Source organism: Budorcas taxicolor, chromosome 20 (assembly GCF_023091745.1).
Source record: "Budorcas taxicolor isolate Tak-1 chromosome 20, Takin1.1, whole genome shotgun sequence".
NCBI classification, from domain to species: domain Eukaryota; kingdom Metazoa; phylum Chordata; class Mammalia; order Artiodactyla; family Bovidae; genus Budorcas; species Budorcas taxicolor.
In genome coordinates, this window is record NC_068929.1 from 41,471,817 (window position 1) to 41,488,993 (window position 17,177).

General features: G+C 45.8%; 1 protein-coding gene across 1 annotated transcript in view; it reads right to left on the bottom strand.

Annotated features, from left to right (window-relative positions):
- Positions 1–14,336, bottom strand: part of SKP2 (S-phase kinase associated protein 2) — a 34,658-nt gene extending 20,322 nt beyond the window's left edge. The window contains exons 1-3 of the mRNA XM_052659132.1: positions 14,293–14,336; positions 13,524–13,795; positions 1,200–1,311 (exon numbers count right to left, since the gene is read on the bottom strand). Of these exons, the coding sequence (XP_052515092.1) occupies positions 1,200–1,311; positions 13,524–13,795; positions 14,293–14,336 (428 nt within the window). The remainder of the gene's footprint in view (positions 1–1,199; positions 1,312–13,523; positions 13,796–14,292) is intronic.
- Between the last annotated feature and the right edge of the window lie 2,841 nt (positions 14,337–17,177).

A 17,177-nucleotide genomic window follows, 5' to 3' on the forward strand; every position in this document is an offset into this window, starting at 1 on the left:
CAAGAGTTAGACAAGACTGAGCAAGCACTCCCTATCCACGGGTTCCACATCCACAGATCTGCAGATCCTGAGCCAGACTGTCCTACCCCATTTTATACAAGGGACTCGAGAATCCGCGGATTTTGGTATCCACAGGGGGTCCCGGAACCAATACCCAGTGGGTACCAAGGGATGACTGTAGTGCAGTCTTGTAAATACCTGGAGTGTCTTATTCCCAGCACACCTGTGAATGGAAGGGCAGGGGCTCCTGCGTTCTCACAGTGAGAGTCCTAGACGCGTGGAGGGAGAACAGAGATAGATGGCCTTAAGCACAGACAAAGGCTGGCCAGAGGCTGATGAGCAGGAGAAAAGGTGAAGATGGAAAAGCCCGTTACTGCCTTCCCAGCTCACCAAGATGTCCCACGTGCAGCTCACTGTTCGCACCTCAGAAGTGTGGCCCCAAACCCAACAAAACCTGAACAATTAGCTGGGCACCACTTGAGAAATCTTTGTAGTTCATGCTCACAACGGCCGTCATGTGACCCACTGGAAGTGACTTACCCCATTTGGAAAACTTCTTTTCCCTGTATTCAGCAGAGCTCATGTTTATTGGATGCTGGGCCAGGCAGTGTACCAGGACTGACAGGGATACATAAAGGCACAGCTGGTTCTCATACACTCAGTGGGCTGGGTATGAGTGGTGGGAAGAGATCTCGGGGCTCTGTGTGGGACCCAAGTGGGAAACCAGCCTCTCCTACTTAGGCTTTATGGGACCTGAGTGAGGTTCTGAGTCCCAGTTCCCTCATATATAAAACAGGATGATGGTGTCTTCCCAGGTGGTGCTAATGGTAAAGAATCCGCCTGCCAATGCAGGAGATGCACATTCGATCCCTGGGCTGGGAAGACCCTCTGGAGGAGGAAATAGCAACCTACTCCTTTATTCCTGCCTGGAAAATTCCATGGACAGAGGAGCCTGGTGGGCTACAGTCCATGAGGTCGCAAAGAGTCAGACACAACTGGGCACACACACACACCTCCAGTAGATTCCTCCCTTATCTGTGAAATAAGACGCTAATTATTATAATGAATAAGAAAATACCTAGTGTGCTTTGTGCTGCTATAGTCTTCTTGGTTTTCAGTGTCAGCAGACCCAAACGAATAAAAACCCTTCTTTTTTCCTCCCTCCTCCACATACACTAAATGGGGTGAAAAATACTTACGCTAGATGATACCATCTCTTACAAACACTGGAGACTTTCAAGAGTTCGGGGAGGCACAGACAGGAAAAGATTCCTAAGAGCAGCTCGTCTGGAAGGGAGTCCCAAGAAACACCTTGGAGGGGGAAAAAAAAAAAAAAGAATTGTTTTCCTTTTACCATTCTTTCCCCCTATCAAGTGTACTGAGCTTTTTCCTGCACTTAAAGATATACAACATGTAACTTGAAAAGGGGAATTTAATGCTAAATGAATTCCTCATCATCATAATTCTTTTTCTGTTCATCCATGGTCTATGTTTCCTAAAGTGGATACTATATACTTTCTCAGCAAAGGAGAAAAGAGAGTATCAAGAATACTTTTCATGATATTCTTCTCTTTAGTACCCACCAGCCAGTCTCAGGCTCAGAACCATACTGATCGGGGTTCAAAGCCAGTCCCAGGCCTCTCACATCTTAGATGACAATGTCTAAGATACACGATGCTTCTGGGTTGCTAAGGAACACCTCACTCCTCTCTGAAGTGGATTCAGTGGTGGATTTCTCAAGTAGTGACCTTATTTAAAAGGCAAACCAATCTTTCTCCTTCTTCCAAGCTTACAGAGGGTGGACTCAGAAGTCCATTTACCTAAAAGTGCAATATCAAAAGGCTCTTCTCATCTCTTAATTCAACACACATGTCCTGAGTGCTTAGTTTGATGCCAGGGATGGGTTAAGGTGTTGGGAGGAAGCAGGTAACACATGAGACAAAACACTTTTTCCTGGAGCTTATGTTATTGGGGGAGCAATCACATGATATGAGAAGACATGTTAAAAATTGTTCAATATTAAAAAAAAATTAAGTGATATGTTAAAATTGCTTTTAATTTGATGTATTAAAAATGAAGAAAATGAAGAAGGTGTTAGAAAGTTTAAACACACAGCATACATACACACACACACACACACACACACACACACACACCCCCCCCCCCCCCGCCTCAACCATCAATAGCAACTAACCTCTTTGTTCTGTTTTTCATATGTTTGGGGTTAATAATAAATTATGATAAGGGTTGTATTCAGCTCTTTGATTAAAACTACTATTTTCATTCTATTTTGACTCAACTCTATTTGTTAGCCTACTAAAACTTATCATTCATAGTTAAGGAGACTGTCTGTATTAGTAAAGATTTGGTCAAAATATCTCCTTCCACATTTTAAAATAAATGCCTAATACAAAATTCTGTAATAGTGAGTAATTGTGACATGAATGTCACCACAATAGTGGTTCCTCTAATAACTGTCAAGTTTTATAGCTGGAGTTCCCCCCCAAACTTTTTAATACATTTGCTGTGTTTTCTTATATTAAAAAAAGTACTGTATTCGTATTGAAAAAAATTCTTGAAGAAAAGTTGAGTTACTTCAAAGTATAAAACAGTTCCATTTTTCAGAGATATTTTTAAGTTATCTGGTGTACTTACATCCATTTCGTAAACATACTGTTTCCCAAACTGGTATTTAAAGAACATTCTTCTGGGAGATGTTAATATCTGGTCCACGACAAACAGTGTTTTGTGGTGTAAAATGGTTTAAAACAATGGGGAAGGCCTTACTGAGCTGGTGATCATGGAGCAAAGGCTGAACACAGAGAAGGGGGCGGCCCTGAGTCCCTGGGGTGTGTTCCACGTGCGGGAGCAGCAGGCCTGTTTTGAGGAACAGCAAGGAGGCCAGCACAGAATACAGTGAGCAAGTTTCGGGCAGTGGGGAAGAGGTCAGAGGGGTAGGAGGGGGCCGGGCCATCCCACTCTGACTCTGAAGGTGATGAGGGGCCGCCGAGAGTTCTGAGCACAGGAATGACAGTATCTCACGTAGGTTTTAAAAGGATCACTCTGACTGGGTGTTCAGAATAAACCGGAGGGAGAAAAAGGTGGATGCAGGAAAACCAGTTTTCTTAGTTTTTAGAAAAGCAAACTCTAATTGCTATTCAACAAGTATTAAACGCTTACATATGAATAGAATAACCCACACGATCAGGATAATATGACCACAGCCTAGAAGGAAACAAGCACACACCAAAGAAACAGTGAGTGTTTTAGATTAGAATTCAGAGTGGTTAGCTGAGTTCAATAACTTGCCTTCTTGGTCTCTAACACCAACCCACCTGCTACACCAGTGCTACCGCTATCCTCTCTTCCCCGTGACGGCTAATTTTAGTGTCATCTTGACTGGGCTGTCCCCAGTGTGTGCCTGCCTCATCCAATCCAAAGTTGGGTTGGAATAAAAGGCGGATGAAGGGAGACCTGGCTGTTTCTCCCACCTTTGAGCTGGAACCTGGGTGTCCTCCTGCCTTCAGGCCTGGACTGAAACTAACATGATCTACTCTCTGGAATCTCGGGTCTTTGGGACCAAAGATGATGGGACTCTTCAGCTTCCAGGACTGCGTAAGCCAATGTCTTATTAATAAGCCTCCCTGTATCTCTTATTTGTTTAGTGGCTCTGACAGTATTCTTGGGCTTCCCTTGTGGCTCAGCTGGTAAAGAATCCACCAGCAATGCGGAAGACCTGGGCTCGATCCCTGGGTTGGGAAGATCCCCTAGAGGAGGGCATGGCAATGCACTCCAGTATTCTTGGCTGGAGAATCTCCACGAACAGAAGAACCTGGTGGGCTACAATCCATGGGGTCGCAAAGAGTCAGACACGACTGAGCAACTAAACACAGAACACATACCCCATTTAAAAGGTGTCAGTATTTACTGAACGCGGACATTGCAACAGGCTCAGGCAGAGGATGATGGGGAGCTGGAGACAGCATGGAGGTGAGTGATAAACGTAACAGTCTGGGACCCTGTGGACTCTTCCCCGCTACTCCTGGGCAATCTTTTGAAAACACCCCTCAATCAGATCCCTTCAATGGTGTCCCTTGAATATTCAGTCTAAAGTCTATACTACTGAGCAATGACATTCAAAGCTTTCTTATCAGGGCCCCACTTGGTTTTCTAGATTCATTACCTAGAAATATGTTCCAGCCATTTGGAGCTACTTGGAATTTTCAGAATGAGTCATTCTGTGTCATATCTCAATGCCTCCGTACATGCTGTGCCCGCCCCTGACGGCTATTAATTTAACATCAAGTGGCCATTAACACCCCAACTCCTATGGATGGCCTCCCAGAACATCACCAAAAACAGGCTGTTTTTTTTAACCACAATTTTGCTATTTCCTTACTCGCCTGTGTAGGCCCCCACAAGGCCATGAGATCTTGAGGAGGAGAACCTGATTCTTCTTTTAACAATCTTTATATTCTAAGGAACTAGCACACTGTCCGATACATGCAACCATTCATATGTTTACCTAACATGTGCTATATGCTGAGGACTGTTCTACAGACAGAGATGAACAAGGTATGGCCTGCTCAGAGTTGGAGACACAGACAAACAGGAAATTTCAATTCAGGGTCACGAAGGGCTCAGGATGCTGTGCTACACCAGGGACTGAACTGGCACAGTGCTTAGGGAAGGAGGCTCCCTGGGGAAAAAAGGACATGTAGTTGCTCCATGAACACCTGCCCCCCCCCCCCCCCCCCCCCTAGAGAATCACATAAAGGACTGAGGCTCTGAAGCGTAGGGGTAGAGGGATGAAGGCAGACCATCCACAGGGACCCTAGACATGTTCCGGGCAGCAGCTCCTCAGTGTGGCAACTCCATCACACCACAAAGCTCCTGGGCCAAGGTCAGTGGGGGCAGAGGGTCTCCAGCTCCACAAATTGGAACAAGGTTTTCCTTCCACTAATTCTTAACTCCCTGACCTCTGCTGTCTCTTGCGTATACAGATCAGATGCTAGCATTTCATTCGGCAAAAAGAAAAAAAAAAAAAAATTACACTTAGCCACTTTCAATCTAGTCTGTTGAGATTTTTACTATGATCTGCAATGACTACCCTGACACCAGGTGCCTGCCCTCCATCCCTGCCAAGTGTGAGAACCACTGGATCGAGGAAGGAGTGCAGCTCTCACTGGAATTTGACTGCATTGTCTCCATGTCAGCAAACCTTAAGCAAGCTACTTAATTCTTTGGGGGCTCAGTTGCATCTGCAGGAAAGGGAATAAAAAGGTTTATCCTGCAAAGTTATTCACTATGAAGATTAAATAGCTCATGTCAAAAGGTTACAAAGCAGAGAGTTAAACTGCTTTTTTTTTGCTTCTATTCCTCTCCTTTCTCCAAAAACTCTATATGTTTTACTTTCATGACCTTTTCCTTACAGTGCTGCTTAGAACCTTCACCTATGTGAAAACATCCGTCTCTGAGTAGGGGTTGGACAAGGGCTGCCTGGTATCATTTACTGAGACCTCCAAACCGCCTTCTATCTAGGTTTAATTAAAGAATTAAATTAAAAGGTGCTTGCTCCTTAGAAGAGCAATGACAAACCTAGACAGCACATTAAAAAGCACAAAGGTCTGTATAGTCAAAGCTATGGTTTTTTCAGGAGTCATGTATGGATGTGAGAGTTGGACCAAAAAGACGGCTGAGTGCCAAAGAATTGATGCTTTCGAACTGTGGTACTGGAGCAGACTCTTGAGAGTCCCCTGGACAGCAAGGAGATCAAACCAGTCAATCCTAAAGGAAATATATCCTGAATATTCATTGGAAGGACTCACGCTGAAGCTCTAATACTTTGGTCACCTGATATGAAGAGCTGACTCACTGGAAAAGACCCTGACGCTGGGAAAGATTGAGGGCAGGAGAAGAGGGCAACAGAGGATGAGATGGTTAGATGGCACCATCGACTCAATGGACATGAGCTTGAACAAACTCCAGGAGATAGTGAAAGACAAGGAAGCCTACCGGAGTGCTGCAGCCCATGGGATCACAAAGAGTTGGGACATGACTCAGCGACTGATCAACTTATCAACAACAATCTAGGTCTGGGATCCTGGAAATACTGGAAAGAATAGAGAGACATACAAGGGCAGGAGGCCAACATGGGCATGTGAGTAAGCAGATTATCACTATGGGCTTGGGGCATTTAATCCATCATCTGCTGTCAGTCATTGGTTGGGAGCTTCTGAGACAGGGTAGGAATGCTGACTCCCCAGCATGCCTGCCCAGGGAAAGCCCTCAAACACAGTGTCATCGATGTGGAGGAGAAAGCCCTTGGCATAAAAGGGAATGGTGACCTTCAAGGAGCTATGGATGGGGTACCCAAGTGTCAGGTAAAATAGTGGGGAAAGGAGATAGGGAGGCTTGTTGCAAAGTAAAGGGCAGGAGAAATCAATAAACTAATGAATGTGGTGCTTCCCATTTTAATGGGAAGACATAAGAAATCAGCAACCTAGACTAAGAGATCAGTAATTCAAATACTTCCCAGGTGGCACACTAGTGTTAACCCGCCTGCCAATGCAGGAGACGTAAGAGACAGGAGTCTGTCCCATTGGTTGAGAAGATATCCTGGCGGAGGACAGTGCAACCCACTCCAGTATTCTTGCCTGGAGAATCCCATGGACAGAGGAGCCTGTCCATAGGGTCACAAAGAGTCGGACATGACTGAAGTCACTCAGCACACAATTCAAATGCTAGAAGGAAAATCTGGCACTGTGATGAATGTAGGTGTTTGTTGAGGACAGCAAAGCCAGGCACTGAAGCCACACAAGGAAGCTAAGTGAGTCTAGAACTAGGAAGGCTTTGCATTGCAACGTCCATCTTCACCTGCACAACTCCTACTCATCCCTCAGACCTCAGCTGAACTGTCTCTCCCTCGGAGGAGCATTCCCAGGTGACCAGCACAGCCCCCACATCTAGACAGGCACATGGAGACCCAGCACGATGCCTGGCACACTACAGACCTTCTCAAAATCATTGCTCAATGCAGTATACCTTTTACTGCCCCTTCACGCAAACCGTGTATCCAATTGACTGATTAACCTTCCTTAACCGATTAACCGCCATGCCTGGTGCCTAAGACAAACTTGGCGACAAACACTGGAAAGTGTTCAATATTTCACAAAGGAATGACTGACACCTAAGAGAAGAATGCTGGCTCTATTTCACAGACAGGTAAGAGTGTGGGCCTCTCAGGACCAGTTTCCTCATTTATCAAATGACAAGGCTGGCCTAGGGCTCCACTTCAACAAACATTCCTGGCTGTCTGACTAATGCCAGAGAGCGTAAGCACAGTCCCTGTCTGTTGGCCTCACTGGGAGGCAAACTAATAAACAGAAACACAACCCCACATTTACAACTGCCATTTACTGGAAGCCCTAAAGAGTCTCATACATTTATTAATGCATGCGATTCTAATGCTTGCCTTGTGTCCTAGGATGTAGTGTCCCATTTCACAGATGAGGACACTTGTCTTAGTAGGTTTATTTATTAACCTCACTGAGGTGCTAGTAACTATCAGGTGGCAGAGCCACGAAGTTAACGTGGGACTCTTCTGTCCATTTCCAAACTCCACAACCTGAGGTGAAGGCACGGAGCCACAGAGGAGAGTGTCTGAAGGCTGGCCAGGTGGCTCAGGGCCTGCCAAGGAATGGCATGGCCCTGGAGGTGTTCAGGGGCATGAGGCTGAAGACTGAAACCCAGAAACAAAAGCAGTGTCCTCTGTAAGTCAGGGGAGGGGCTTCAAGAGATGATGTAACTCTGACGAAAGGGATAAAGTCACACAACTAGCAAACGGCCCAGTGGGAATTCAAGCACAGATCCGACTCCAAATCCTGTCCTATGTCTACCCTAGGATTCTCTCCCCTGTTCTGACTTAATTTTCTAAAATGAAGAAAAATTTAAAAAAAAATCACTCTTTTTAAAAAGGTGAGAATTAAACCTGACTTGCTCTGGGAAAAGGAATCCTTCAGGGCTTGGGAGGGAGGGCAGAGGGGAGAGGGAGTGAAACAGACGCTGAGAGTTCTCAATGGGTCAGTGAGCATAAGGATGGGGCAATGGCTGGGAAAAACACACAGCCTCTCTGAGCAGCCAAGTACCCGCGTCTTCACGGAGCTGATCACAGGACAACAATGATTCTAGGGCCCTGGTGGGAGTGAAGGTGGGGGAGGGGTGTCATAGCCTGAAACTGGATGCTGTTTCAACAGATGAGACAGAAGTCTGTCTTCATACAGCTGCCCCAGTGGCTAGTATCCAGGCTTGGGATATGCTCAATCTAATTTTACTTGCCATAGTTAATTCTCAAAACATCGACCATCTGTTTCCTGGATTCCTGACTGCATTGCTGCCTGGTCTGTCTGCTCAGAAAGGATGACAAAGTCCAGAGCAAGTCTTTCCTCTACTCACCTCTTCTAAAACCCCCAAGGCTGCACACCAGACCTGCACAGTAAGCAAAATAATTAAGCCCATGGACTCTAATCTTCAACAACATGAAAGCAATTAAACACACTTTGGAGCCATGAAAGGTGAAAACTGGCCAGATTCACAAACTTGCTAGTCACCAGCCATAGTCACCAGCATTTCCATTCATTCCTCTGGTGCAAAGTCAGCTGTCCACTTCTGTAACCTCATCACCTCCCATGCCTCTTAAAGTCCTTCGGAAATAATAATGCTTGCTTAAGAGTTTTTGACACATGAGGTCTTTACAGTATAGGTAACGTCGTCTTACTTGACATGTTTATTTCTTGAAACATCACCTATACTCAGATTCAAACTCCAGAGTACTCAATCTTTGACTCTTAAAATTGCCCTTTTCTTTAAGCACAGATAATTGTATCTGAAGGATAAGCAGGCACTGTTGTTCAAATCTACTCCTTTTTTAAGAGTGGAGGTTCACCTCCTGTTTGCTTCTGCTTGCTTGTTTTAAGTGTTACCGACCCATGCTTCCTTTCTGGGAGACTACAGATTCTGCCATCTGGGATGAGGTTTCCTTCCTCTTCTATAAATCATTAAGAGACCAACACTAGACCATGCTAGCTGTTGGTATTTTGGCTTTTTTATTTTTTGCCTGGTTGGACAAAACTGAAAAAAGCAAAACAGGAAAAAGCTAAAATAGAGGTCCTCAATGACCCCTTCAACCCCACACTTCAATGAGAGACTTGCTCAACTCTGGGATGTGAGAAGACTAAGAAACCATGGAAATTGGGATTCAGGGAATTAGGTACAGGATACAAGGTCAAGAAAAGCAGGATCTTTGGTTTGCTGTGTTCACTGCTGGATCCCCCATCTCTAGAATGATGCTCCATCAACACTGCTGAACCAATGAAAGCAAGCTACAGGGTATACACAGGTGACTGGGAAGGGCCTGTAAAGGCTCTTACAGAGCTGAGTTTTGGAGCTGCAGGATAAGATTCAGTGGTGAGTCATGAAATCAATTTAGTCTGATTAGCATTGTTTTGAAAGAATGGAAGAGAATAGGAAATACCTTGGTAAGGAAAAAACTAATTTTGTGCAATTTCAGTTTAAGATACACACCCAAGATTGCAATGGAAAATATATTTGTTATTGGTTATTTAAAAAAAAAAAAGAGGAAAAGCATTTGCCTAGAGACACTGAAAAAGCAGATTCCCAGGCTCCAGGCAGCACTTCTGGGATGAGAATCTCTGGAATTTTGCACTTTGAACATGTTCCCTTGGGGATATCAGCAGACTCTTAACTTTAGAGTCTCTAGTCTGAAAACCACTGTGGGGCCTGGAATTTCAAGCAGTTTAACAGCCACAGGAAAACTGATCAACAAATTAGTTTGACAGGATTTCCACAGCTATCTTCTGTTTGGGAGGTCGGAGTGGGGGTGTGGGTGGGTAGGAGAAGACAGGGGACCAGGGCAGGCATTTAACAACCATGAATAAAACACAGTTGTTCTCTTCCTGTTCATTACTGACCTCATCACCAGGCCATTTCCTCCCAACTCCTTCCACACACTCACCCCAAGGGCCACTCAGACCTGTCCTGGTACCGGCTGGCCACAAAGTTTCCATCTTCGAAACTCAACAGATGAAGAGGATTTAGTCACCAGACGTGAGCCTGGCTTGGGGCCGGCAGAAAAGAGACTGTTGAGTGAGGAACCAAGAAAAACTCACACAGCCCAGGGCCACTGTCATCAGATCGCTATGGAAAGCAGGTGTGGTCCGTTCCAGCCTAATCCTGCAGAGCTCTCAGCCACCTGTCCTGACAACTGCAGACAAACTCACTACAATGATGATCCAGCGCCGCCAGAGGCCCAGGCTCCTGATGGCCCACTGGGAACGCTCTACACCAGCTGTTCCTCACCCTGCAACCCCCCTGCCCCATACCAATTTACCAATCACTATGGTGCGTAATTCCACGCACCCGCACAGCATACCCGTGGTTTCCCTCCCTGCGTCTCTCTGAGGTCACAACAAACAGAAAAGTCGTGATTTTTTTTTTTCTCTCACTTCCCATAAATAGTCATTTTTAACAATCTTGATGCAGTGACTGAATCCTTTCCAGGTCCTTCCCTCGCTTTCAGAGCCTCTGCTTTGCTGAAGGGCAGGAGGAAGCGTGCCCACGTGCAGTGAGGATCACCATGAGAAGCTTTGGTATAAGGGGCTCCTTCCCTCTGGCCTCCTACAGCACTTGAGCCACTACAGCCTCAGCCACTCAGCAGCTGCTAGAGTATGAGCTGCCATCTTTTGCCGTGAGCTTCTCTTACCGTCTATCCTCTTCTCTCAACTTGAACTGCAGTTTCCTAGAGACAGCAGCCATGCCTGAATCTTCCATCTTGTTTCCTTAGTGCCTTGCTTTAAAGACGTCATTTGTATTTCTGTCTGTGTGTGTGAATGTGGAAGGACATGTAGGACATACAGCAATCACACTCCACGTCAGATGCTATCAGCACTGGACAAAGTTGTCAAAAGCCACTCATTTGAGCAGGAAACGTCTTTCACCACATTTGGTTGGTCAAGCACCAAATTGCTCCTGCTGCATTCCTGACACTAAAAATAGCAGGGACATTCAATTTTGAAGAAAAAAGATCTACACGAACAGGGCCAGACTAACAGGATTAAGGACAAAAGATAAAGTGAAGTAGCCTCTCAGCTAGGTATCTTTTGTCCACCAAATTAACTGGGTTTACTTACTGTTCTACACAGGGAGCATGCTGGCAGCTTTACGCGTACTCTTTCATGTAATCTTACAGTATCCCATGACGCCAGCATTACTATCCCATTGCACAAAGAAACTAAGGAACAGAGGGCTCAAATAGCTTCCCGAGGTCGGTAAACAGCAGGGTTTGGATTCAAAGCCATTTCTGTCTGACTTTACCACAATCCTTACTGCCTTTCTGATAAATCCAATACCTAACATAGATCCTCAGACCATAATTTAGAAGTTCTCTTTTCTAAAGAAAGGGTCAAAAGCCAAAAAATCTGTTTTTTCTTTTTTTTTTTAAATTTTGTTCAAGCAAGCAAGCGATCAACCAAGCTTTCTCTAAGAAAGCCAGATGGGGGAATTCAGGAATATACTTAATTTACCCTGGCTCTGCAAGACTTCATCTTTATTTCTCGACTGTCTCTTCTCCATCATGTCCCACGCAATTTCAATTTAGAGTATGATCACTTCTACAATTTCAAAACCTTTCTCTGTCCACTCTAATATCAAAATCTATCCAGAAGCTGCTTAGCACCACTCTCACACCTCTCAACAAGTCTCTAAGCTTTTATCCTCAAGCCCTCAAAGTTTAGTCTCAAGACACCAGTGTATCCTTTTCAAAGGTTACACAGCAACTCTGCTCAACTGTACCTCTAGCCCAGTTCTCACTATTCTCCCCTGTTCTTCTACTCTTGGAATATGGCTTCCTTGCTGTTCCTTGAACAAACACAACATTCTCCTGCTCCAGGGCCTTTGCACTACCTGCTCCTTCTGCTTGGGGCTCTTTTCTCCAAGATATTTGCATGGCACATTCCTTCATCTCCTTTATGCCTTTGCTTACAGCTCACTGTCCAAGTGAGGCTTCCTCAATATCCTGCAAACCAGCTTCCCATCCCAGGACCTCTTGTCCCTCTAGGCTTGTTCTATGTTTGTTTTTAGCCATAGCACTTATTCTAACATACTACACACCAGATTTGTGCATACTGCATCCTCTTTCTAGAAGAGAAGCTCCATGAGGGTAGAAATGCTTTTATTGTGCTCACTGCTGTATCCCCAGTACTTAGAACAATGCCTAGGAGACACAATGTGCTCAGCAAATATTTGCTGAATTAATGTTTTACATGGCTTGCCAGTAAGAAAAACTGATAACCCCGGGTCAACGCACTATGTTTACCCTATGGTTCTGAGTATTCCTGGAGCTCTGATCCACGGTGGGAGGCAGTTATAAACCAGCTTGAGAAGCCTGGAAACAGAGAGCTATTTAGAGGGGAATGACGTAGTGGAGTTCCACATTTCAATCAGTCCACTCTAGCTCTGGGGGATGGATCTGGGGAGGATAAGGCTCTGAATTATGAGTCCCTTCCTAAATATGAGAAATATTTAGGAGACAAGAGGGAAAGATTCAATGATTGGTTGGATTTTGGGGGGATGGTGGGAATCTGACTGACCTTTAGGTTATGGGGTTGGGGAAACTGAACAGATAACACAGTGAGTGATGGAGACAGCATAAAGAAGAATTCCTCTTGGGAATGAATCTGTAAGGATGAGTCTCTTCCCCTTAGCTCAACATTCACTTCAGCAGTCCTTTGATAAATAACTAAAGTGATTATGGTAAAAGGCTCAACCGCGGCTACAGAGCAGCCAAATATAAACAAAAAGAATTCTATGGATTATTGCTTTGTTTCTATTTGTCAGAGGTATTGAGCTGGCCCTTAACCAGGCAGAGTCCCTCCTAAAGAAAAAGGAAGGAATGTCTTTTCACGGGTTACAAGTCAGTTCTGTCTCTGAAGACACACACATACCACCATTTCTGTAAGCACAACCAGTGGTCTGGTTTCTTTGGAAAATAACTTAGGAATTGGGCAATTTAAAAGGACCCTATCTGGCCTTCCCTGGTGGCTCGGAGGTAAAGAATATGCCTGCCAATGCAGCAGTCACCGGTTCGATCCCTGATCTGGGAAGAGATCCCGCACGCAGCAGAGCAACTGAGCCCCCAGCGCCACAGTAATTGAGGCTGTGTTCTAGAGCCTGGAACCCGCAACTGCTGATTCCACGTGCTCCAACTACCGAGGCCCCTGCGTCCTAGAGCCCATGCTCCCCCAAAGAGAAGTCTCTGCAACTGGAGAAAAGCCGGGGCAACAAGGAAGACCCAGCACGGACAAAAATAAATAAATAAATTTAAATAACAATTTCTTTAGAAGGGCCCCACCCCATGCTAAATACCCCTAAACAAAGGTCTACCGACAAAATAACCGGTCAATTTAATCCACCATTAACTGGGCTTGTATTTTACCCTCAAACCTTACCTGGAAAGTTCTCTCGGTTTAGTTTAGGTCTGCGGACAATCACAAAGTCCTTGTCATTTCCTTTGCTTTTCAGCCGTTTTCGTGGGGGACTCTGTGGGTGGCCCAGGTTTGAAAGCAGTTCCTGGGGGATGTTCTCACTGTCCACCTCCTCCTTCTCCAGGGCGGAGACCCCCATGCCTGAAAGCAGTTCAGAAGTCTTGCTAGAATCCCATCCCCACGTGAAACTGGTGGTAACGTTGCTACTCTGGTCGGGTATCTCCTGGAGGTGTTTCCTGCAGAAACGCACAATAGCCCCACGTTCCTTTCAAAAACACGCCCGTAAATAATTCCCAGACAGGCCTAAAGGAAGCTGCAAGCTATGCACCGCAGAAAGCTTTCACAGCAGTTAACTGAATTGCATTTTTACGTGCCAGCGGCGAGTCCCCAAGAATAAAAGAGAAAATAACCGAACACATCGAAAAGGCTTTTCGATTTCCGATCATGCAGAAGGCCTCAAGAATTTCTTAAAAGTGGAGGGAACATACAAGGAAAGAGGCAGGGCAATCACACACTGATTGAAAACAGCAGCAGGAAAGCCCAATAAGGGAAGACAAATAACATCCACGCTGACCACCGCACTAAAGCATCCACCCATCCACGTTTTCCCAAAGAGGCTAAGCAGCCATTCACATTACAGCATTACTAACAATATTAGCAAGTAGCAAAACACGCGGCCTAAAAGAATTAAGACGGTCCATTCATGTTCTGTCTCCTTCTGCAATCGGTTTACCTGTGCATGGCGTCCGCAGGTTCGGGAGTTTTAAATGCGTGCATTAATTGCAGAGGTGCCCGCCCCCCGGATTCCCGCTTTGGCGCGCGGCGGCGCACTGCGTGCGGCCCCGGCTTGCTGCAGCGAAACCCGCGAACTCTATCAACGTTCCATCCCAGCAGCGCGCGCAGAATTCTCCAGCCAGCCGGCTCTCCTCCGCAGCCGTCGTCTGCGGCCCCGCTGCCTGCTGGGAATTGTAGTTTCTGCCCAGCCTGGTAGTCCGGCTGCTTCGCCACTACTTCCTTTCCTTGCAGCTTTGCCGCCTTCGAGATACCCACAACCCCGCGCGGCTGAGGGACCGGACGACCCACAGGGTAGGCGGGGAAGCGGAAGTGGGCGGTGCTCCGGCTGACTGGGGGAAATGTCAGCTGTTTGACTGGGGTCCGGGTTTCCTTTCTCGGGACCCCCCGACCTTTTGGTGACTGCCACCGCTGTCGCCAAGGAGTGTGGGTCCCAAACCCTGTACGGCTGTGGCGGCCGCGGGGTTTCCAGGCCCTTCTGGACGCTGTCCGGGGAGATCGGACGGTGAGCCCGAGGAGGAGAGCGTGAGGCACTTTGAGGTGCGGGGCCGAGCGCGGACTGAGAGAGGGGGGCCCCGGAGACCCCGAGAGGCCGCCGTCGCGGGGCCTACGTCCCAGGTAGCTGAGTGGAGGCCGTGGCACGCCCTGCCGGCCAGGTGAGAGGCTGCGGCCGTGGGCGTCACACCTGCTCCCCTCTCTGCCTGGAGCTGCGTACTCCACCCGGGTGAGGGCGGCCCTAAGGACTAGGTCTGTGGACAGGATCCTTTCCTTACGTGTAAAATAGGCACCACGGCAAGAACGCTCGTTTCACAGTCGCCGTCAAATCAGAGGAGGCTCGTGAGAGCGTTTTGTAAACGAAAGCGCGGTTCAAACGTCAGGCGGAGGTTTAATTTTAGGGGAGCAGGAGATTGCGGTGAGTGCCAGGGGAAAGCTCAGCATCCCCGGCAGCCTTGAGAAGTCTCATAAATGATAGCATGAGAACAAATAAGGTGACTGTTGTTTGCAAAAGGCTTTCCGTGCCACGCTAGCGGCCACCAGCAAAACCATTCGATTACTGTCTCAAAAAAAAAAAAAGTTCTGTTTGCCTCACGTCCTAAAAGCCAGCTGCTTGCTTTTAGACTATATCCACGGAGAAAAGTTTGGAGATGGTTAGAGAGTGCCATTTTCTGGGTAGGATGACCGTGCGAAATCCATTGTGCAAATGTTCTATAACTGCGAGCCTGGGAAAACAGTGGAAGAGAGAAGGGGAATAACTTCCAACCCTAATAAAAATGGAGAGGATTTATAAAGTTCAGAAATAAGCAGCGTCATCACAAAAATACTAGAATATCACTTAAGCATGCTGTGTGGCATACCTTCTTATTTCTTAAAAAAAATTCAATTTACACTGGAGTTAAACCTCCCCAGCTTGTATATCAGCTTGTTTCAGGCTTGGTGCATAACTTGAAATGGAACCACCTCTTGACAGAGGAGGGCGTTCGTTATCCTTTAGTAGTTGATTCTTGAAACTAGGTAAAACGCGGGTAAAGAATGGATCTGTTCACTGATTGGTTCTAGTTGAAACTAGATGAAGAATACTAAGCTGAATGTTCACAATTCATTAAGCTAATGTTACATGGAAAATATTTTTAAATTCAGTGTTCAATTTTTTACATAAAGTTATCTTCATGATATTGTGGCTAAGGAGAAAGCTGTAGCCTGCTTGAAGTCTACATCCTTTCTCTTAAAATTGCCAGTCTAGGTTCGATGCAGGATACAGGATGCGTGGGGCTGGTGCACTGGGATGACCCAGAGAGATGGTATGGGGAGGGAGGTGGGAGGAGGGGTTCAGGACTGGGAACTCATGTGCACCCGTGGCGGATTCATGTTGATGTATGGCAAAACCAATACAGTATTGTAAAGTAAAATAAAACAAAATGTCAAACAAAAAAAATGCAATTCAGAGGAAATATTTAGTCTTCTTCAGGAAAGTGAACAAGACAGAGGGAGCTTATAAACTAATGGAGGAGAAGAAATAAACAAATTTTAATGCCATGATGAGAGTAAAGTTTTGAAATATAATTGGAAGAAGGCACTTCAGATAGAGGTCTTATAAAGTGTTAGTCGCTCAGTCCTGTCTGACTCTGCGACCCCATGAACGGTAGCCCTCCAGACTCCTCTGTCCATGGGGATTCTCCAGGCAAAAATACTGGAATGGGTAGCCATTTTCTTCTCCAGGGGATCATCCCGATCCAGGGATCGAACCCGGTAATGGGTAGCCATTTTCTTCTCCAGGGGATCATCCCGATCCAGGGATCGAACCCGGGTCTCCTGCACTGCAGGCGGATTCTTACTGTCTGAGCCATCAGGGAAGCCCAATAATTGGAAGAGGGCACATAGAGCTCTTATAAGGAAGGTTTAATAGGATGATTCTAAATTTAAAAATGAGAAATATCCTTGTGCTAGGATTTAGCCTGAGAGCTAGGAAACATTTCTAGTTTTCAGAATATTTGAAATATCTGAATTAGTGGAAACAAGGTCCTTTATAGGGCTTCAGAGAGAGCCTGTCAACTAGGAAAATCAAAGTGTTCAAATTCTAGAATAGATATGGCTCTAATAGTTTGCCCTGGCTGCAGAAATATTTTAGCTTATGAAAATGGAATCATTTCTGCATTCCTTCTAATCTTGGCTTTTCTTTTAATATATTAAGTAAAAGTTTAACTTGGTAAATTGGTTCTTTAATATAAGGAATTGTGTCCATTGAAGGTTTGAGATTATTAGCTACATAGAGTTTCCTGTCTGGTCTTTCCAAGAACTGCATTGTGATTGCTACTGATGTGGATTATT